The 21,697-nt window shown below is 53.1% G+C and overlaps 1 protein-coding gene across 1 annotated transcript; it reads right to left on the reverse strand.

Annotated features, from left to right (window-relative positions):
- Nucleotides 1-727: 727 nt before the first annotated feature.
- Nucleotides 728-21,375, reverse strand: LOC137775807 (keratin, type II cytoskeletal 71-like). Its single transcript, XM_068561954.1, is given in 12 exon segments — nucleotides 728-785; nucleotides 2,013-2,101; nucleotides 3,504-3,617; nucleotides 4,417-4,542; nucleotides 4,722-4,886; nucleotides 5,228-5,323; nucleotides 19,217-19,277; nucleotides 19,729-19,943; nucleotides 20,576-20,706; nucleotides 20,709-20,778; nucleotides 20,780-20,829; nucleotides 21,288-21,375. Coding segments are annotated over 12 exon segments (1,263 nt in total).
- Nucleotides 21,376-21,697: the final 322 nt, after the last annotated feature.

Genomic DNA, 21,697 nt, shown 5'->3' on the forward strand with positions numbered 1-21,697 from the left:
GCCATGTTAACTCCAAGGGCACCTTTAGCCCCGTGTCAACTGGCTCAGTTGCAACTCTGACCCCCAGGGCCAGCCTCGATGGGACCCCCCCTGGGAAGCAGGTCTCCTCACAGCCCTTCCGTCTGAGACTCCAGCTCCACTGAAGGCCCCTCCACATGGGCCTCATCCTTATTACAGTGAACCCACACCTCTTTTCCTTGCCTTGAATGTCTCCAGAGACCCTGTTCCTTCCCTCTGCTCCTCCTGGGCTTCAGGGAGCAGAGGCTTGAGTGGGGAAGAGCCGACTGGCTACACGTGATGTACTTCCTGCTTCCCCAGACAGCCTCTGCCCTGCCTCCCCCTTGGCTGCCCACTCCCAAGGCTCCCTGAGCTGCCGCAGACCCACCTGCACTCCTCCACCCACGACGCCACTGAAGGCTGTAAAGTGCTCACCCCCCTATGACTGTCCAGCATCCCCTCTGCTCCCGAGGCTACCCAGGTCCCTAACCCGCCAACCTCCAGGACATGCCCCCCCCTCACCCATGTTGGAGATCAATGCCATCCTGCCATGGATGTGCTGGAAAGAGCACCGGGCTTTGGGGTCTGAGCCTGGCTCTGCCCCTGACAACCTAGGTGACCTTAGACGAGGCCCCTGCCACTCCCTGTGTCTCAGTTCACTGGTGAAATAAATAGAGAGCTTCCTGCTATGTAGCACAGAAGGGCCACCACATCAGGACCGTGGGAGGAGTCAGGGCAGCACCGAGCCCTCTTCCACACTGACCCTGAGGTTGACCTCCTCCTGGAACCTGCCAGGAGGGGGGAGCAGGCACGTGGCAGCACTGCCAAGGACAAACTCCTGTCCAGACTCATGCACTGGAGCCGAAGCCCTGCCCCCACTCTCCCCTCAGCCCCATAAAATTAGGCAGGCAAGGGACAGGATACCTTCAGGGTCTTCTCCAGCCCAGGGTGGTTGTTGATAGACAGGGGATCTGAGCCTCAATATTTTTTCTGTAAAATGACAACAGAAGCATTCCCTCACTCTCAGTGCTGTTCAGACAGTGGGTGTGAAAGTACTTGGTAAACTGTGAAGCCACAGGTGGGCACCAATGAGAGAGGGCATCGTGTGCTGTGATTCACTCCACCTGCGGCCATGGCAGGCATTACTAATCAATGACGCCCTTCTTCCCTTCTGGATGGTTAAGGCCACACCCTAAGCCTACAGTTCTCAGCTATGGCCACTCCCTTGAACCACTTCACTAACTTTCAAAAGATACCAGTGAAACTTGGGCCCCATCCCAGTAGCCTGACTTAATTGGTTTAGAATAGAGGCTCAGACATCAGCATTTTTAAAAAGTTCCCAGGTTATTTTTCAGCCCATATTGCTCTTGGCAACCACAGTCCAATGACCACGTAGACTCATGTAACATAGTGGCTACCCTGCTTGTTACTCATTGTCCTTAGTCCCGTCGCCAGAGCCCTCTCTTGTTTCCCAAACTGTCCACCAAGTCCTGTCTGGTCTGTAATGCACATCCAGCCCAGCCCTCTCACCCTCAGACCTACCAAGCTAACTCAGGTCCCGAGCGCGGGCCTCAGTGTGGGGCTCCTGACTGCCTCCTGCAGGAAGCTCCACTCAGTCTCCAGCGCCTTGATCTGCTGCTCTAAACAACAGACCCAGAACCCAGAACCACCTTCCCACCCAGGAGACCCCTGGGAGCCCTGAGGCAGAAAGGGATGTGGGAGAGTTCCTCACTCCATCCCGACCACTGCCCCCCACCCCCGAATCTGGGTGATAAAATGGCAGCATCTAGAGAAGCAGCCTCCATCCCCATATTTGTGAATCTAGCATTTCTTCTAAGCCTCTCAACTGGGAAGTTCTTTCTGCTATCCCACCTCAGTCCTTACTGCTGCAAAGGGAACAGGGTGGCAGGGGCAGCAGGTGTGTGTGGATCCTTTGCTGAGTAAATGGCAGGGTCTCCAGCCAGTTCTGGAAACACACACACACACACACACACACACACACACACTGGCCTCACCTTGTCAACCGGGGAAGCAAAACTTGCTTCTGAGTCTTGATCTGCTTGCCCTCCTCCACCCACACCTGCTGAATGGTGGTGTTGACTTCCTGGTTGAGGGCAGCTGATGGTCACCTCCTGGAGGGGGGCAGGGGCTCAAGCCTGGCCCTGCGGCCTTACCTTAAGCCCCAGCCACTACTCTCAAGTTCAATCCATCAGCCCAGCCCATCCTTCCCATCCTCCAATCCCTCTACCTCCATCTCTGGAAGCCCTTCGGACTCCCAAAGACTTCCTGGCTGAGTTTTGCTGGCTCCTGCTGGTCACTGGGGAATCTGTCCATCTGTCCTACTTCCAGCCCTCCTCACCACAGGGCAGGACTGGCCACCCCAACAGTAGTTCCAGGGTGGACAGGCATCTGGAGAGGTACCAACTGCATAGTCACTAAATTTCACAATCTGCCCCACCCCCATCTCACTCCCCCTCAGTCCAGGCTCAGGTGCTCAGAACTCTCGTTCCCTATCTTAGATTTTCTAACAGAGGGGCCAGCATGTGTGGTTCCCACCAGCTCCACCCTTCCTTGGAGACACGCCCCGCCCCGGAAGGCCAGGACTGTGAGAGTGGGAAACAGGCTGAACAAAGGCAGACACCTGTCCACCAAGCCCCTACCTTCCCTCTGAGAAATATCCAGCTCTCAGGAAGAGGCCAGGACCCCGGTCAGGAGGAGCAGGACCATTTCTGCCAGTGGACACCGATAACACTTTTGTTGAAAACCACAAACCAAGCTGCACACACCCCCGCTCTCTGCTTTCCTTTCTTCTCCCCACGCCTTCTCCTGCCCTCTCCCCAGACTCCTCTCTGCGCTTCACCTCCCTGCAGCCCCAGAAGTGCTTCCGGCCCCTCTGCCGTGTGTGGTCTGAGAATGTCTTCTTTTTCTGCTCTACAGAGAAGATTAACCTGGAAATACAGGCTGCACAGGCGATGCGCGGTGGTGTGGTGTGTCCGTGTGGGTGTGTGGTGTCTGCTCACGTAAGTATCTGGACTGAGGTCCATGTGCACACCTTAACTACTCAAGAGGCCAAGGCATCAGATCATGCTGTTTATTGAGGATGCAGCGGGAGGGCCTTTAAGAAGAAAGGAGAAACGAACAGGCATCCTCTTCCCTGCTTGTGGGTGCAGGAGAACGAAGAAAGAGACCCTGAGTTGTACTTGGTCCACTCAGAGTGAGTCATGAGCCAGCCAGGGAGGGGCGGGGATGGCCTCGCTTGGTCGTTTGTCTTTCAGCCCTCCTTTTCCTGAACACAGAGCCGCTCCTACCATAGGCAGTTAGTAGGAGCTGGGACAAAGGCCCCAGTGTGGGAGGGGGTCCTCAGTCTGAGACCCACGGGGCCAGAGAGAGTAATTAGCGACTGAGCCAGAGGCTGTGCAGGGGATGGAAGACTGGGAGCTGGTGGCATGGCTTGGGGACCACAGCCAAGGAGGAGAGCCCCAAGCGTGTGCGGGGAGGAATTTCACCAGGCTTAGTCGTCCACAACTGTCCAGGTTCAGGATGACACAGGTGGGTGGCCAAGGCCAGCACTGGAGGTACAAAAGCAGGGCCAGCACGGTGGGAGTGGGGCTGAGAGCAGGCTAGGGAGAGCGCATGTGGGAGCCAGGAGTCAGGAGACCTTGGTTCAGATCACAGCTCCACCACTTACCGCAGTGCCACCCTCTTAACCTCTCTGAACCCCAGTTTCCTCATCTGTAACAACAGGTAACGCTTGCGTCACAGAGTCTTTGTGAGGATTCAGTGTGATAAAATGACAGGAGATGCTGCTGTTGTTAATGCACATGAGAATCTTGTCTCCCCACCTACTAGAACTGAGACTGCAGCCTACGTTCCCAGGAGCAGCTCCGAGTAAGGCCTTAATAGATATCCACAGAAGGAACTTGAAGGGGTGCTCTCTGAGCCCACTTCTCCTCAATCACTGAATCAACAAATGTTTATTAAGCAGCTACTCTGCGCCAGGCACTGTACTAGACGCTGGGAAAACAATGGGAGCAAAGCAGCCAGCTCTCTGCCTCCCTCTGGTCCAGTGGAAGAAGGGACATGCAGGTGTCTGGCAATGACAGAAGCCTGACAAGTACGGGGGAGACACAAGTGCCAGGAGAGCACATTGATCAGGGCAGGAGGGGCAGAGGGATGTGGTCCTAGCCCACCCTGGCGGATGAGAGAAGTCTTCCTAGGGGAGGGGGCTTCAAAGCAGGGGTCCTTGGGGCGAGCTGCAGATGAGATGCCCCAGGGACACCTGTTCTAAGGGTTTGACACAGTGACCTCTTTGGTCCCTTTCCTCTGCTGGGCAGAGATGTGGGAGGCTGACACTCTCGGCCCACTCATTCCCCTCCAGCTGTGCTGTCCACCCCACGCAAAGGCAACCAGCCACCTCACCTGCTTCTTCACATTCTCAATCTCTGAGCGGATCCTCTGGATGAGCCGGGTGACCTCTGAGATCTCATTCTTGGTGTTTTTGAGGTCGTCCCCATGCTGACCAGCTGCCAGCTGCAGTTCCTGGAACTGGGGACCCAGAGGCGGAGCCATGCATGGGGGTGATGAGCGGGTCGTGGGAGTACATGGCGGCTTGGGGTTAGTGATGCCATGGGGGCAGGCCATGCTGGACACTTAACTAGACATTCTGGCCCGGCCCTCACGCCTACCGGAGTCACCCTCCCCGGCCCGGCCTCAGCCCAGCTCACCTTGGTCTGGTACAGCGCCTCGGCCTCGGCCTTGCTCTTCCAGGCGATCTCCTCGTACTGGGCGCGGACCTCATCAATGATGCTGTCCAGGTTCAGGTCGCGGTTGTTATCCATGGACAGGATGACAGACACGTCGCTGATGCGGGACCGGATCTGAGCGATCTCCTGAAGGGGAAACAATGATGGTCTCAGGACTTGACTGATGGAGGCCAACAACCTCCCTCCCAAGGTAAGCAAATCATGGTGATGCCAATTTAGAGGCTCCAAACCAAGGCTGTTGCTCTCTGGGCAAAGCGAGTTCCCTCCAGGCCCCAGACAGAGCCCTGCTGCTATGGAGATAAGGCCAGGACCATTTCCTTCCCACCCAGAGAGGAGATGGGGAGCCCCTGAGGGCTGAGATGGAGATGAGTGGTTGAGAGCTGGGGCCTGGGTGCCCCTCCCGGCCCCAGAATAGAGTTTTACCCGCTGGCGGCCCTCGGAGGGGTGGAATGAAGAGACGGACTTACGGCTTCGTAGAGACACTTGAAGAACTTGATCTCCTGGTCCGTGGAGTCCATCTTGGCCGGCAGCTCCACCTTATTGGCATAAGCTGCATCCACGTCCTGGAAGATAGCCCAGCTGTCCCCAGGTCACTGCCAGTGCAGCCCAGGAGGCGACACATACCCCAGCCTGGGTCCCCTGCACGGGGAAATAGCCACCTCTTCTCTTTGGGAGGTTCATGGGAAAGGGCAGGAAGGAGCAAAAGGCCCAGCCTGCCCCATCCTGAGAATGGGCTCCCTCGGCGGCAGGGATGGGGCGCCCCTCTAAGGAAGGGAACCCATCGAGGCTGCTGTCAGTCATCACTGTGACATCCGAGCCAGGCCCGCAACTGCAGGGAGAGCCCCTGTGTGTCATCCTCCGCTGTTCTTCACTGTGGACAAAGTCCACAAACCCCGACCCCATTAAACACTCAAGAATGCCATCATCCTCTCTGCCGTTCTATTCCCTTCTCTGGATACTCTTGCGTCGTGGTTTTCCCCTGCCTTCCCCTCACTATTTCTGAGTCAGTTCACTTTCTTTGAAAGCAGAGCACACCAGCAGGCTCAGCTCCTCCAGGTCCCAGGCCAGCCCCAGATCCAAGACCTGCCTACCCCTCACCTTTTTGAGCAGCACAAACTCATTCTCTGCCGCTGTCCGCCTGTTGATTTCTTCCTCATACCTGCAGGAATGCCAGGGCTCTGTTGGTGAATATGTCTCACTGAGAACCCTCGTTTGCCCAGGGAAGACCCTGAGCGAGGGCACAGATGCTGAGGGGCTGCAGAGTCCAGGTCCAGTAGGGCCAGCCAGGCAAGGAAGCCTTCCTGGAGGAGGAGATGTGGTCACCAATTTTGGAAGAAGGAGATTATTGAAGATCCAGCTTCAAAAATGAGGAAGGAGCATGGGGCATGAATGTCCTGTAGGAAATCTCACATCTGTCCTAAGTGCCAGGCTGGAGGAGCAGGGGGCAAGCTTCCGTTTTCTTGGGGGTGATTCTGCTTGGTGTGACAAGGAACACTGCCTCCCCCCACCTCCAGAAATGTTACGCTGGGGTAGCTGCCCACTCCTGCTTGACGAGCTCAAAAGGGACAGGGACAGTCGTGTAGCTACAGGGGGTCCCCTCCCAGCTCAGCTCTTCTTGTGGTCTTCCACCACACCCCGCTGGCTCCTCAGGTCCGAGTCCAGCCTCACCTGGTCCCCGGACTGCGTCTCCAGCTGCTTGCGCAGGTTGCTGGTGCAGCCCTCGAGGATGGGCTCCAGGTTGTTCTTAACAGTTGTTCGGGTCCAGCTGCTGCAGCAGCCCCCACTTGGTCTCCAGCACCTGGTTCTGTTGCTCCAGGAATCGCACCTGGAACCCAACGCCCAGAAGTGTTGAACCACCACGAAAACAGTCACACCCGTCACTCCCAGGGAGCTTTGCAAAGCGCTCCCCTGCATTTTCTCCTTTACCCCTCACAACATCTGCATGAGGTGGGTGCGTCGTTAACCCTATTTTGTGTAAAGGAAACTGAGGCATAGAGAAGTTGGGTTTCTTTCCAAGGTGCAATAGTTTAATAAGTGGCGGAGCCCAGAACTGAACCCAGGTATGTGTCCCCATAACCCATGCATCGGATCACTCTGAACCCACTGTGGCCAAACCAGCCCAGGGCAGGGGTGAGCTTGAAAGTACTGGAGCAGAGTCAGGCGGGGTTCATCTTTGAAAAGGTTGACCACTCTAAAGAAGGCAGTCTGCTCTCCATTTTCTAACATCTCAAGCTCAGCAAGGCTCAATGGACCAAGAACTTCTGGGTGCTCTAAATTCCTGCATCAGCCTCCAACCGCATCTCTGCTCCTGCCTCTTCCTTCTTCCCTAGTCCTTCGGCTCAGGACCATCTTCCCTAGAGCAAGCATGGCTTATGCAGCAAGACGAACAGACGGAGCTCCCCATGCCACTGTGTCCTCACTGGGCCGGGAAACTGACCTCAGCTGGTGGGTCTGCCTGCACCTCTCTTGTTTGGTTTGGGGCTTTTTTTTTAATGTGACTTCCCTTAATCGTACATGAGCGCAGCTACTGTTTAAACAAGGTTGTGTCCCTTAAAGTCAGAAACACAGGACATTAGAAAACTGTCCGGTATTCAGTGTTGAGATGGGATTGGTCACCAAACAGCTTGCGTCCAGCAGATCTTCCAGCATTTGGTTTGGTTTAACCAGTCCTGACTTTTTCATGTCTATTCATAAGACTAAGCATTGACCAAAGAGAAAACCCTACACCCAGGACACCACAATACACATCTGGACTCCACATCTGGATGACCCATAGGATGCACCCATCTTCTCCAGCTGCCCTGGGTTATGGGATTGTACTCCTCTAGAGACTAAAATTATTTAGGAACCCTCCAGGCTTTTGAGCCTGTTTCCCCCTCACCCCAGGCAGACCACCTTTTTCACAGAGGTGACTGTCTTCATGTTTGTCTTTCTTTCCATGTCTCCAGACTTTACTCCTTAATGAGGTTTGACCAGCCCAGCCAAAAGTCAGTCCACTCCCATCCCCCCAGACCTCAAACTTCAGAACACTTTGATCTCCTAGAGGTGAAAAGGCTTAGAGGTAAGAAGCCACAGAGAAGGTGCCAGCCCCTGGAGAGAGCAGAGGCAGCAGGGAATCCTCCAAGCCAGGGTCCAGAGCTGTGGGGAGGCGAGGCTTTGATGGCCACTGACCATCACAACATAGGATTTGTCCTGGGCTGACTTGTCCTTGGTGCCTCACTGTCATGTGGCCAACATAGCCCTCCAGTCTCCAGTACTAGGTCTGGAGGCAGGAGGCTGAGCATCCGACCTTACCTTCCCTCCCCTGGAGATCACCTTGGGCACGGCATTACCTCCATGCTTTTGCCGACCCACAAAATGGGAGCAATCATTTCTTATCTATGGAAAGTCAGGGCCTATCTGGACTGGATGATCCCTTGAGGCCTCTTCCAGACCTTTGCTTCTTCTCCTTCTCAACACCCCTACCCTAGCTCTCGGAGATAGAAATGACAGTAACAATAACCTCCATTTGGGGAGTACTTAGTATGTGTCAGGCATCGTGCCAACATCTTCACATGCGTTTTCTTTCATGAATCCGACAATGACCCCAAGAGGTAGGTTAGTATCTCCATTGCAGAGATGAGGAAACAGAGGCACAGACAGGTTGAATGACTCTCCACATGTCCACATAGCTGGCTACGTGGCTGGCTTAACCACACGAAGTCACACAGCTGGTAAGTGATGGGGCCAGGGTGGAAGCCAGGTCTGACTTCAGAACACTGTGGAGACCTCTTCCCCACCACACTATTCTGCTTCTCAAGAGAGTCCTTAGCCCACCAAAACTAATGCCCATGGCCAAGCCGCCTGTGAATGACCACACACCGATGCTCCCAATCCACCTGTCAAATGACTAGCGGAGAAATCAGCTTGCAATTGATGGGAGGAGGACAGCCTCCCTGACCACTCAGGGGCAGACTCCCTCTCACTGGCTTTCCCTGTGCACAGCCTGCATGGGCCCAGGCTTAGCAATAGCACCAAGCTGGCCCTCAGGAGTAAGAAGCAAGGGTCTGTCTTCTCTTTGGAGCTCCTGCCAGTAACCCTGACAAGCCTCTGCCAGTAGAGATTGACCCACCTCTGTCTTCTCTCGGGAAAGACTACCCAGGAAGCCTTAATTAAGTTACTCTGAGGTTAGAAAATATCCAACTTGTCCACAGTAAGTGCCTTCTCATTTCTAACCTCAATCCCTCCTGCTGCAACAAAAGCTCATGTTCCAAGAAGAAAAGAGAAGTGCTGTTCACAGGTCCCGCAGGTCCTAGCAGACACACCTTGTCAACGAAGGAGGCAAACTTGTCATTCAGAGCCTTGATCTGCTCCCACTCCTGGGCACGCACTTTCTGAATCTCAGGGTCTAGCTCCACATTGAGGGGGGCCAGGAGGCTCTCATTGACGGTGACCTGGTGAATGCCTCCAGGCGGGCACACGGGTCCGAGGGCCACACTGCCAAACATGCTGCCGGCAAAGTCTCTGGCCCGGCCCCAGCCAAACCTATAACCTCCACTCTTCCCACTGCCCCTGACCATGTTGAAGGAGATACTCCGGAAGCCACCCAGACTGCACAGGCTCTGGCTTCCGAAACCCCCGCTGAGCTCTTTGCCCCCTGCCCGGTAGGAGGACAAGCTGCCCCCCGAGAGCACAGCTGAGCAGCCTCTGAAGCCCCCCTTGGTGGCAGCTCCCGACTTGCAGGTGAATTGGCAGCTCATGCTTCCGATGGAGACGGAGCTCAGACACAGGAGGGACGGAGGCAAACTCCCACACAGCTCTGCAGGTTGAAGCGAGGACTGGCAGGTGCCCTTCTTTATATGCATTTGGCACTGGGGCTCATGGCTGGCCAGTGGAGAGCTTAATTCGTGGGTTTGGCTTGCCTGGGAGCAAGAAGTCATTTTCTCTGTGCTGAGCTAGAGATCAAGCCTCCCCACCTCTGAAACAACATGAAACAATCAAATTGCTGGGTTGCAAGCTTTGCTCATGTAATTTGGGTCTTATCTAATTAACCTGCTGTTATAGGGTAATTTCCCCCAGGCCCCAGCCTCTTCAGGGGGATGTCGCTGGCTCTTCACCATCCCTATCCTGATGAATCTTCTCTCGGTTGTGGGCTTCCTCTTGGGGACCCAGTGGGAAGAGATGGACTGCCCTGGACACAGCAGGCTGCAGCGTAGAGTGTCTGGGGGCTTCAACCATAGCCGAGTCCTCTTCTTTTCTGGAAAGGGGCCATTCATTGAGCTGTTTACCCCTCCCCCAGAGCCCCTGAGACACACCCCACAGATGGCCTCTTCTAACCCACAGAGGACAGCAGCTCTCTCTGTGGGGTATTAGGGGTGCTCTCCCTAGCATGGGGACATGAGCAGCCCAGGCCAGAGCCAACCCTGGACACAGGGGGCCCTTGTGCTTCTGTAAGTTCTCCAAGAAATGGGATTGCCACATTCTCCTCTCTCAAACTCCCAAAATAAGGCAGGTTAGAGGCTTGTGCAAGGGGTGTCTAGCCCTTCAAGCACTGGACAGAATGAAGAAGAAAAGAGGAAGATGGAGTTGGGCAGGTGGCTGAGAAATTCCTGGAGTCAATTGGGAGGAAGGAGAAAGGCTCGTCCAGGGCCTGGAGGTTTCAGGGGAAGCCTCCTGAGTGGTCCATTTCATCATGTCTGTCTTTCCTCCGAGGTGTATTTGCTCATAAGACTAGGAGCACCTTGAGGTCAGCAACCATCTGTTTAGAATGTAAATGAGAAGCTGTTGTCAAGGTGAGACTGGACTCCTACTGCCTCCCTCCAGACCCAGGCAAGCCAAGAGCGCAGGCCGGCTGGGGCCCTCCCTGGGGAGTGCAGGCCTGGCCAAGAGAGGTGGCCACGTGAGCATGGTGCGTCCCGCTCCAAACAGTCCTGTGATCCCTGCCCCAGACTCTGCCTGCCGCCCCCTCCCTCCTGGGTCACTGGCTTCCACAGTGGACCCCAGTCCTCCCCCATGATTGCCACTGCTGCTGTGGCCCCAGCTCTGCCCATGACTGGCTCTGGCCCCTGGAGATTTCTGTTGCCCAAAGATCCCTGCTGGGGGCCCGTGGGTGGGCTGTGACTCTCGGCTGGGTGTGGCCACAGGAGGGAGGAGAATCTGGGGCCCGGCTGGTGTGGGGCTCGCTGTCACTTTGTTCAGGGGGTTAACTTGGAATCCCTTCCCCCCCCGCCCCGGCCCCTGATCTCCTCCCCAGCCTCCCCCTGCCCTCTTGTCTGCATGGTTCACCAGAATTTCTCTTTCCCTCCCTTCTCTCTTCCTACCTCCTGTCTCCATCCCGCCTCATCCCTCTTCTCCATCTTCCATCCATCCTTCCCTCTCTCCCTCTTGCTCTGCTGCTCGCCCCTCCCGGCCTCTTCGCAGAGGTCTTCCTGGGCCAGCAGAGCCTGACTCTCCCATCTCCCTCAGCCCTTGGCATGTTCTTGGCATGAGCTGGAAGGACAGAGAATCTGTGGGCAGTTTCCACGAGCTTCCTCTGGAGGCTGCATCACGCGTCATCTCAGCTTCCTTCGTAAGGAGAGTTGAAGTTTCCCAGATCAGATGCCTGCTGGTGCGCTCCTCCGTCCCTCCCCTTCTCCCTCAGCAAATCTCTATTGCGCACTTGCTGTGTGCCAGGCATTGTGCCCAGGAGCTCTGGTACAGCACTAAAGGCCAATCTCAGCTCTTGGAATCCAGTCCTCACATGAGGGTGGTCCCCTTGAAGGTTTTGCTCGCTGTGTGTTTCTCTGACGCGCAGGACGGCTCCCCAGCCCAGCCTTCAAAGTCCCTGCAGCTGCCGCCCTGCCCCTGCCCCATCTAGCAACCTCCTTCCTGGCTGCTTTTTGCTCTCCTGCACCCTGGGCTTCTCTGTCCATTGACACCTGGATGGAGGTTGCCATGTTCCCTAGGGCCAGGGGTCCGGACAAGGGTTCCATGGGCCCCGGTCGACTCCTCTCTCTGTACCTTCCCTCAGGGCCTAGGACCAGCCTCTGGACATCCCTTCCCAGGTGTGAGAGGACTGACAGCTGCTGGAGCAGCAACCAAACGGCAGGGATGGTGCATCTGCAGGGAGCCTCTGCACCTGCATCCACCTCGAATGGCGCCAGGTAGGAGCAGCCCAGGCTCCGGGAGCTGGCTCCCAAGGTCTGAATTCCACGCCACCACCCAGCGCTGCTTAACCCCTCGAAGCCTCAACTTCCCAGCTCTAAATGGGATCATAACTCTTCATGGTGTAGTTGTGATGATTACATGTGTTAATTCACGTAAAGCCTTGGCAAGTGCCTGGTATATTTCAATGTCCAGTACACGTTAATCAATGACCAAAAGTAGAGCATAAAGGAGAATTTAGGAATCGGCCTGTCTTCTCCTCTCCTCCTCTCTCTCCTTCCTCTCCTCCTTTCTCTCCTCTGGATCAGCACATTGCCACACGGTGTCATCTGCTCTTGGGGGACAAGGAAGGGCTGGTGTTCCCAGTGGTCCCAGGCTCAGGGAATCTCTCCGCACAGAACATCTCTGATAATGGAAAATTCACCATTAGGAATAATAATAGCCACTGTCTAATAAGTGCTTGCTAAGTACAAGACTTGATAGGAAGCACTTTTCAAACATTAAGTATATTGATATTGATCCCTTTATCAGACACTCACTGAGCACCTACCAAGTACTGAGGGAGGTGATACAAAGTATCCTACCCTCAGAGAACCTAGCTTCTGGATCCCTCCAAACATAGGTATCCCTGGGAAAAGCATCTCATCAAGCTATTAACAAGTCATGAACACCTTAGCATAAATTAGTTAATTAGATACTGGCCATTAGGAATGAAACACCCAATGTTTTGATGAAGATGATGATAGAAGATGAAGGAGGGGCATTCTGGGCCACCCACAGGAAGGGTGGGCCCAGGTGGGGCTCCTAGGGTGCTTACTGGTGTTTTTGCTGGAGGGAAAAAAGGGAAGGACAGGGCTGCAGTTCACCAAGTTACAAAGGCCCTGCCCCAGCCTTAACTGAGATCTGGGGAGACTTAGAGGCAGGAGGAGACAGAGCCCCCTGCTTTGGGAGACTTCTCGAGCTGGTGAGGGAGAGAGGATGTGATCTACCACGTCCCCCATCCCAGCTTCATCTTCCCCTCATGCTCATTGCAGTATCGGGTATTGCCCAGTTTTCTGGGTGGGAATTAAATTCTGGGCGATGCTTGGCCCGGCATGGATATCTCTGGGCTGCAGTTTTACTCACCTGTGAATTGGTGGGAGGCAGTGTGTCAGATCAGAGAGTCAAACCCCCAAGTTACCAGGAACATCTAGCTTGAACATTCAAGGAAAATTTACATTGCTTGTTAAATAAATTACACTTTTATGGCTCTTGGCTCTACAGCCAAAATGTTTTATTCAATTTACACAAATAATTTGTAGCTTTCTTTGTATTTTTTTCCTGCATCTGTGACAATGATCAATTTGGCACCTTTGTGTAATTCCATGGCCTCAGACAGGACCCATTGGCTCCCCACCCTCAGCATTCTGGGGTTCTATAAGCTTCCAGAGAAGGCCTCAAAGACAGAAAGGCAAGAAAATCTAGTACAATCAAAGAGGGTATTTGCTGGGTGAGAGGAAAGGGGAATGCACAGAGGAGAGGCAAGACCTGGGGACAGTGAATCCACAAGGGCTGCCTGGAGGAGGAGGGGGTTTGGATTCCAGTCTTTTAAGGTAAAAAGGCTTGGGTAGACTGTCAGCGAGGAGTGGTAAAAGCAACCCAGGCTGGCAGGAGGAAGGGCATTCGTGAGGGAAATACCCTCCAGGCCGGAGTGATTATGAGTGAAAGGTGGAGGGAACCCCAGGTCCCAAGCTATGCATGTGACGGGGCAAGTGATAGGGAGCCATTGAGGGTTCTTGAGCCAGACAGAGCCTGAGCAATACGTGTTTGAGGAAGCACAATCTAGCTGCTGTGTGAGTAGGAGCGAGGGTGGGGCGTGAGGCTAGAGGCACTGAGAAAGGGGCAAGTGGTTCTCTGAGCAAATAATTGCCTCCAAAATCAGGGAGAATGAGCTGGGCTATATGGATGACATCAGCTCCGGTCCTGCCAGCCCTCCTCAGCAGATGGACCCAGGAAATGAGCATGTTTTCTGTGAATCCCCCCACAGGTCCCCGTCCTCATCCCCCTACATCCTCCTATAGTTTTGGGCAGGCAGGGCACTCAGTCCCAAGCTAGCTGGATGGAGAACAGTCCCTGGGGGGCTTGGCCACAATCAGAGCCACACATCTGGGGGCAGGACAGCTGTTCAGCAGGTTTGCAGCTGGCAAAACTGAAGGTGAGCTCACCCTAGAGGAGCTAGGATATAAAGGCCGAGGAGGACTGTCCTGCCAGACACTCAGCTCTGCTCCCATCCTGCTGTTTGGCTGCCAGAGAGGTGCCTTCCAGGGCAGCCCCGTCCCCCTCGCTTCCTCCTTGCCCAGCTCCGTGGCCGGAACCATCTCCTTTGAGTTTTGCTGGCCATCTCCTACCTCCAGCCCCACCCCAAGCCTCTGGTGAAGTGTGCGGACTCAGGATTCTGAGGACCCAGGTCTCGGTCCTGCCATGTGACCACGGGCAGGTCTCCCAACTTCCTAAGCCTATGTTTCCACATCTCTAAAAAGGGGGGTGCTAATACCTGCTCCACCTACTCCCAGAGGTGGATGGGAGGCACCTTGTAAATAATAATGATGATGGTAATGATAATAGCTAACACACAGTGTGAGCTCTGCTGGGCATTGCTCTAAGCACTACACATATATTAACTCATTTAATGCTCACAGCAGCCCTGTGAGGCAGGTAATGTTGTTATCCCCATTTTACAGATGAAGATACTGAGGCACAAGTTAAGTAACTTACTGGTGGTTGCACAGCTAGTGAGTAGCTGAGCCAGGATTTGAGCCAGGGTTCAGCCCAGGCAGCCTGGCTACCATCTGTGCTCGTAGCCTCTACACTGTCCTGGCTTTCTCATGTGCAAATGTCCAGTGCAGGTGCCTGCACGGTGTGAAAAACTGAGCTCACCAGCACTCACTTTTCCCGCGCTCTTCTTCCTGTCCCAGACTCTCTAGGCAGCGGAACTGACTCCCTCGCTCCCCTTCTCAGCCTGCTTTACTCTTTTGAAGACAATTGTAATTTCAGGACTTGGGTAGGTGTGCTTATGAGACGATTGCATGTTTCTCACATGCATCATGCTTTTCCCTGATGACATGCTCTGGGCTGTTCTTCCAGCCTCCTGCCCACCAGGGCAGGCTTGTCCTATCCTTTAAGACAAATCAAGACACCCCTCCTCTAAGAAACCTCCCCCAAGCCCTCCCTGGGTCAGCTGCACCTTTCTGCACACAACCCTCTTGCCCAGGTGCTGTGTGCATCTCTCCAGCCTAACAGTTCCCTCCGAGGCCAGGCGATGCTCTCTGCTGCTAGGACCCAGGCTCGGGCTCATGATAGGAATTGTGAGCACTGCTCACCAGCTGAAAGACGTTCTCCCATATGTGTCAGAGGCCACGTGGGGGTCCACATCTACATGCGGGTGGTCGTGAACACGAACTTAAGCAGAATGGTGCCCAGGGACTGGCATGGCTGTCTCGGTTGTCTGTGGCTGACAAGTACTTTGATGAGTTGGTGCCTGATTATACCAGTTGTTAAGTATTTTGAGTATCTTCCGTAGACTTGAGTCTGTGAGCCAATGAGCACGTGTCTATGCGTGTGTACCCCAGTTTCTGTTGAGAGCCCACACGACAATGGGCCCCATAGTAGACTAGCTATCACTTTCAGATCTCCATGTCTCCATTCCTCTCTGTTAGTGGCACACAGGTGAGATCAGATTGTCCTGTTTTTATTATATTCTTTTTTAATAATGGGGAATGTGGTGACTCCCAGCTGGAAACCAATTGAGGGAATCAAATTCATCCATTCATTCAACATCCCTGAGACCATGAAAGCAAGAAAGAATATCCCTTCCCACGGGTAAGAGGGTGGACCAGGTGACTTCTCAAGGTCAGAGCACCCGTTGTTTTTTTTTTTTTAATTTTTATTTATTTATATTTATTTTTGGCTGTGTTGGGCCTTCGTTTCTGTGCGAGGGCTTTCTCTAGTTGCAGCGAGTGGGGGCCACTCTTCATCGCGGTGCGCGGGCCTCTCACTGTCGCGGCCTCTCTTGTTGCGGAGCACAGGCTCCAGACGCGCAGGCTCAGTAGTTGTGGCTCACGGGCCTAGTTGCTCCGCGGCATGTGGGATCTTCCCAGACCAGGGCTCGAACCCGTGTCCCCTGCATTGGCAGGCAGATTCTCAACCACTGCGCCACCAGGGAAGCCCAGAGTATCCATTTTAATGGGACTTTCTCTACCAATGAACGTGGATGAATCAGTTAAAGCCTAACACTTCACCAGGCTTGGAAGCAAGCTTGGGACGTTTGCAAAGATCAGAAAATGGGGAAGGTCAGAGGCAGAAGGAAAGGCACAGGGAGGAGAGGCAGGAAAGAGTGAAGGAGGTTCCAGGAGACAGGGCACAGACATTGTGACTGCCATCCTCTTTTGCATCAGTGACTTATTCTGCAATAACTGAGCAAGCATTCAGGGCCAGGCATTTGCCACATACCAGAGACAGATGAAGACAGAGGTCCCCCAACCCCCAGGCTTGCCCTCTGCCAATCAAATGGAGGGAAAGTTATCTCCGTCTTTCTACTGGGCGCCACTGCTCACCCTATCTATATTCCAGGTTGCTATCTGACATATGGTGAGAAAGGCTGGGAGCCAACTCCAGGGACACAGTTTCTCTGGCCTCTTCTCTGCTACCCACCCCCCCACAATCTATTTTTTATTTGAGTTAGATTCACATACCATAAAAATAACCATTTTAAAGTGAAAATTCAGTGGCATTTAGTACATTCACAAAGCTGTGCAACCACCACCTCTATCTAGTTCCAAATATTTTTATCACCCCAAAAAGAAACCCAGTACCCACTAGCAGGCACAACTCATCCCCCCTACCCCAATCCCTGCAATCACCAAACCTCTATGATTTACCTATTCTAGACATTTCATATGAATGGAATCATACAATATGTGACCTTAGGGGTCTGGCTTCTCTCACTTAGCAGAATGTTTTCAAGGTTTATCCACACTGTAGCATATACTTCCTTCCTTTTTATGGTTGAATGATATTCCGTAGTAAAGTATATACCACAATTTTTTCATCCATTCAGACATTGATGGACATTAGGGCTGTGTCTTAGTCCTTTCAGGCTACTATTAACAAATACCATTCTGGCGGCTTATAAACAATAGCAATTTCTCTCTCAGGGTTCTGGAGGCTGAGAAGTCCAGTGTGAAGGCACCAGCATGGTCGAATTCTGGAGAGGACCATTTTCCTGATTCATAACCAGTGCCTTCTTGCTCTGTCCTCACATGGTGCAAAGGGCCAGGGAGCTCTGTGGGGTCTCGTTTATTAAAACACTAATCCTATTCATGAGGGTCCACCCTCATAACGTAAGCGCCTCCCAAAGGCCCCACCTCCTAATACCATCATCTTTGGGGGTTAGGATTTTAACACATGAATCTTGGGGAGACACACATGCAGACCATAGCAGACTATTTCCACCTTTGGCTATTGTGAACAGTGCTGCTATGACCATGCACATACATATATTTGCTTAAGCACCTGTTTTCAATTCTTTTGGATGTAGACCTAGGAATGGAATTGCTCGATTGTATGACATTTCTATGTTTAACTTTTCGAGGAAGTGCCCAAATGTTTTCCACAGTGGCTGAACAATTTTACATCCCCTCCAGCAACGTAAAAAGGTTCCAATTTCTCCACACCTCTGCCAAAACTTTTTATTTTCCATTATTTTTTATTATAGCCATCCTAGTGTGTGTGATGTGGTACCAATTTGTGGTTTGGATTTGCATTTCCCTGATGACTAATAATGTTGAGCATCTTTTCATGTGCTTGTTGGCCATTTGTATATCTTCTTTGAAGAAAGGTCCATTAAATTCCTTTGCTCATTTTTAAATTGGGTTGTCTTTTTGTTATTGAGTTGTAGGAGTTCTTTATATGTTTTGGGTGCTAGACCCTAATCAGATACATGATTTGCAAATATTTTCTCTCATTCTGTAAGCTGTCTTCTCATTTTCTTGGTAACGTCCTTTGATGTATAGAAATTTTTAATTTTAATGAAGTCCAATTTCTCTATGTTCTCTTTGGTTGCCTGTGCTTTCGGTGCCATATCTAAGAATATACTCCCAAATCCGATCCCCTACATTTTGTTTTAAGAGTTTTATGGTTTTAGCTCTTATATTTAAGTTGTTAATCCATTTTGAGTTAATTTTGTATATGGTGTGAAATAGGGGTCCAACTTCACTCTTTTGCATTGTAGGAATCGAATTGTCCCAGCACTATCTGTTGAAGATATTGTTTTCCTCCACTGGGTGGTCTTGGTACTCTTGTCAAAATGGCCATAGATGTATGGATTTTACCCCCCAAATCTGTCTGTTGGAGCCAAGGGAGAGGCTCACATGGCAGGATGGACCCTGCGTGGGTAGCAGGTTGTGGGAGGCATTTCCTGCAATTCACAGTATCAAGAATCTGTGTTTTAGTAGGACCTCACGGGGTCATTTTTGCCTCATGGGGTCATTATCATGGTCCCAATGAGATTGTCTCCTGTGTGTATAGCCTCTGGGGACCAGAATCCTATACTTCCGTGGTCTCCCAGTGCAGGGTTTTGCACTTTTCCATTAAAACACCCTACATTCTGTTTATCCTAAATCCCTCCTATTGGCATCTCCTTAGAAGAGCCAGGTGAAGCCCTCAGCTGGAAAGAGGCGGGTGGGGGAGGGGTGGGAGTGTCCTCACCGCATCATACAGACATTTGAGGAACTTGATATCTTTGTCCAGAGAGTCCTCTTTGGCCTGGAGCTCCACCTTGACCTTGTAGGCTGCATCTGCCTCCTGCTGAGAGGCACCCAGAGCCATTGGTCAATACAACCCTCATCCCATCTGCTGTCCTGTCCCTGCCCCAGAAACCATTTGATTTCCTATTTTTGCCCACAAAGGGAAACATGTTGATGAATAAAATCCCTCAATATTGCTTTTCTCTCCTATTCACTGCATCTTTGGAAATAGGGAAAGAAGAAGGGGTCTGCTCTTCCTCTGTTACACCTGGAGAAAACAAAGCCCAGAGAGGTAGAGTGAGTTTCCTCAAGTCACACAGGAAGGCTGAGCTGGACCAGAGTTTCCCAATTTCCAGACCAGATTTTCTCCTGTCTGCCTCTGTCCATTTCCTGGGTGTGTGTCTTCTCCTTCTTGCTAGAGGCCAGAATACGACTCCATCTCCATTCAGGCACCAGTCCCTCCCCAGGAGGCCAGGGCTGGAGTCCTGAGCAGGGTTGTTTAGGATGGGGATTCGAGGGAAACCAGAGTCCATAGGCTCTTCTCTCCCTCACCTTCTTGAGCACCACAAACTCGTTCTCAGCTGCCGTGCGCCGATTAATCTCCATCTCATACCTGTGCGCAAGGAGAGAAGATAGCAGAGGTCTCAGTCCTCTCGGCCAAGTGACCTACTCTTCCCACTGGCCAGGCAAGTGCTGGGGATGCAGAGTCCCCGCAGGATCTCCCGGAAGTGAGCACTGCAGGGGCTGGTGGTGGCAGTACCGTGTCCCTGAGTTGCCTCATTTTCATTCCACTCTCTGGATCCTAGGAAAATATCCAGGTTCCCCAAACCAGTCACTGAACCAATCAGTGGATCAATGAGCAAAGGAACTTCTTCCCATCAACTAGGTAGGAAGTTCTCATCAAACAAGGGGGGGGGGGGGGTCCTTCCACCACAGTCAGAGGAGAGGTGTGAGCCCCTGACCCTGGGTGCTTGTTCCCTCCCCTCCTAAAAAGTGGCACAGAGATTGGGTGAGCCCAGGAACCTTTAAGAACATGACCCATGACCTTGGCTGGGCCCACTCACCTCTTCCTTTAGTCCTCCACCAGGTCCCGCGTGCCCTTCAGCTCCAAGTCCAGCCTCACCCGGTCCCCGGACAGCGTCTCCAGCTGCTTGCGCAGGTTGCTGGTGCAGCCCTCGAGGATGGCCTCCAGGCTGTTCTTGCAGTTGTTCGGGTCCAGCTGCTGCAGAAGCTCCCACTTGGTCTCCAGCACCTGGTTCTGCTGCTCCAGGAACCGCACCTGGAATCACACGGATGCTACCGTGTCCCGTGGAGAACTCCACTGACCGCCCCCCTCCCCGGTTATATGGATTTTCCTAAAGTCATTTGGCTCCAGTCCTGACTCTCCACTCATGGAATTCCATGCAAACAAGACCCTTTACAAGTGCTCCTTCCATAGCCTTTTGAATAAAACCAATCACTGAAAACCCACTGAAGAAGGAGACTCCACAGGGCTCTTCTGTTGCCTGACCCAGCCCGCTGGAGGTGCTCTTCCTCTGTCTCAGCTAAGGGTTTGTTCTGCACCATGAGCCTTTCCCCCTGATTAGTGCTGATTCTATCAGCCATTCATCTGCCTTAAAGAGCCGGAGATGCATCCAGCTGTTCTCCAGATTCCCATCACTTCTTTCTCAAGGTAGGGCTACCCTTCACCCAATTTCCCACCCTTCTCTGTAAAATCCCCGAAGAAAGCAGCACATTCATTTATTCCTTCGTGCCACCTAGCTTACAGGTCTGCTCTTCTCCCTGCTATGATCACACCGCCCTTCCTGAGGTCCAGCAGCAACCTTTCTATCCACAATGCCCCGTGCACTCCCAGGCAGCATGGAATCACTCACATCTCACTGGACTGTTTTATCCTCCTGGGAGACCCACCTTGTCGATCAAGGAGGCAAACTTGTTCAGCGCCTTGATCTCCTCCCACTCCTGGGCACGCACCTTCTGGATCTCGGGGTCCACCTCCACATTGAGGGGGGCCAGGAGGCTCTTGTTGACGGTGACCTGGTGATGCTCCCAGGTGGGCACATGGATGGGCACATGGGCCCCAGGGCCACACTGCCAAACATGCTGCCGGCAAAAACCACTGGCCCGGCCCCCTCCATACCCAGAGCTAAGCCCAAAGCTGTAACCTCCAGTCCGAAAGCTGTTATCAGCCACATTGAGGGAAATACACCTATTCCCTCCGAGAATGTAGAGGCTTCAGCTGCCGAAGCCAGCCCCAGCTCCTTTGCCAGCTGCACGGTAAGAAGCCACACTGGGGGCTTCCCTGGTGGCGCAGTGGTTGGGAGTCTGCCTGCCAATGCAGGGGATGCGGGTTCGAGCCCTGGTCTGGGAGGATCCCACGTGCCGCGGAGCGGCTGGGCCCGTGAGCCACAGTTGCTGAGCCTGCGCGCCTGGAGCCTGTGCCGCGCAACGGGAGAGGCCCGCGCACCGCGATGAGGAGTGGCCCCCACTTGCCGCAGCTGGAGAAAGCCCTCGCACAGAAACGAAGACCCAACACAGCCATAAATAAATAAATAAATAAATAAATAAATAAATAAATAAATAAACCCAAAAGTTAAAAAAATAAATAAATAAGAAGCCACACTGCCCGCAGCCTTCCTCAGCCCCACTGCCGAGTGCCCACTGAAGCCACCCTTGTCACCACCAGACTTGATGTTCAGTTGCCGGCTCATGGTGGCAAAGATGGAGTTGGCAGAGCTGGAGAAATGCAGTCACCAACAGATAGAGAACACTCGATGGGGCACCCGGAGCACGGCTTCCTTTCTTCCTGTCCGTCCCTGGACACCAGAAAAGGGCGTCTCTCCTCTATCTCCTCTCCTCCTGCTGAAGGGCCTGGGGCTGTGGACAGTTTGGGGAACAGACATCTCCAAGCCCTTTGCAGCAACAAAGCAGTTCTGATAGCGAGTGGAATATGCTGTCCTTGCAGACTCGAGGGGTCTAATCGGGCGTTTATCTGTGCTCATAATTAGGGACGTGGAGAGTGACCCCCTTCAG

Source organism: Eschrichtius robustus, chromosome 13 (assembly GCF_028021215.1).
Source record: "Eschrichtius robustus isolate mEscRob2 chromosome 13, mEscRob2.pri, whole genome shotgun sequence".
Classification (NCBI taxonomy): domain Eukaryota; kingdom Metazoa; phylum Chordata; class Mammalia; order Artiodactyla; family Eschrichtiidae; genus Eschrichtius; species Eschrichtius robustus.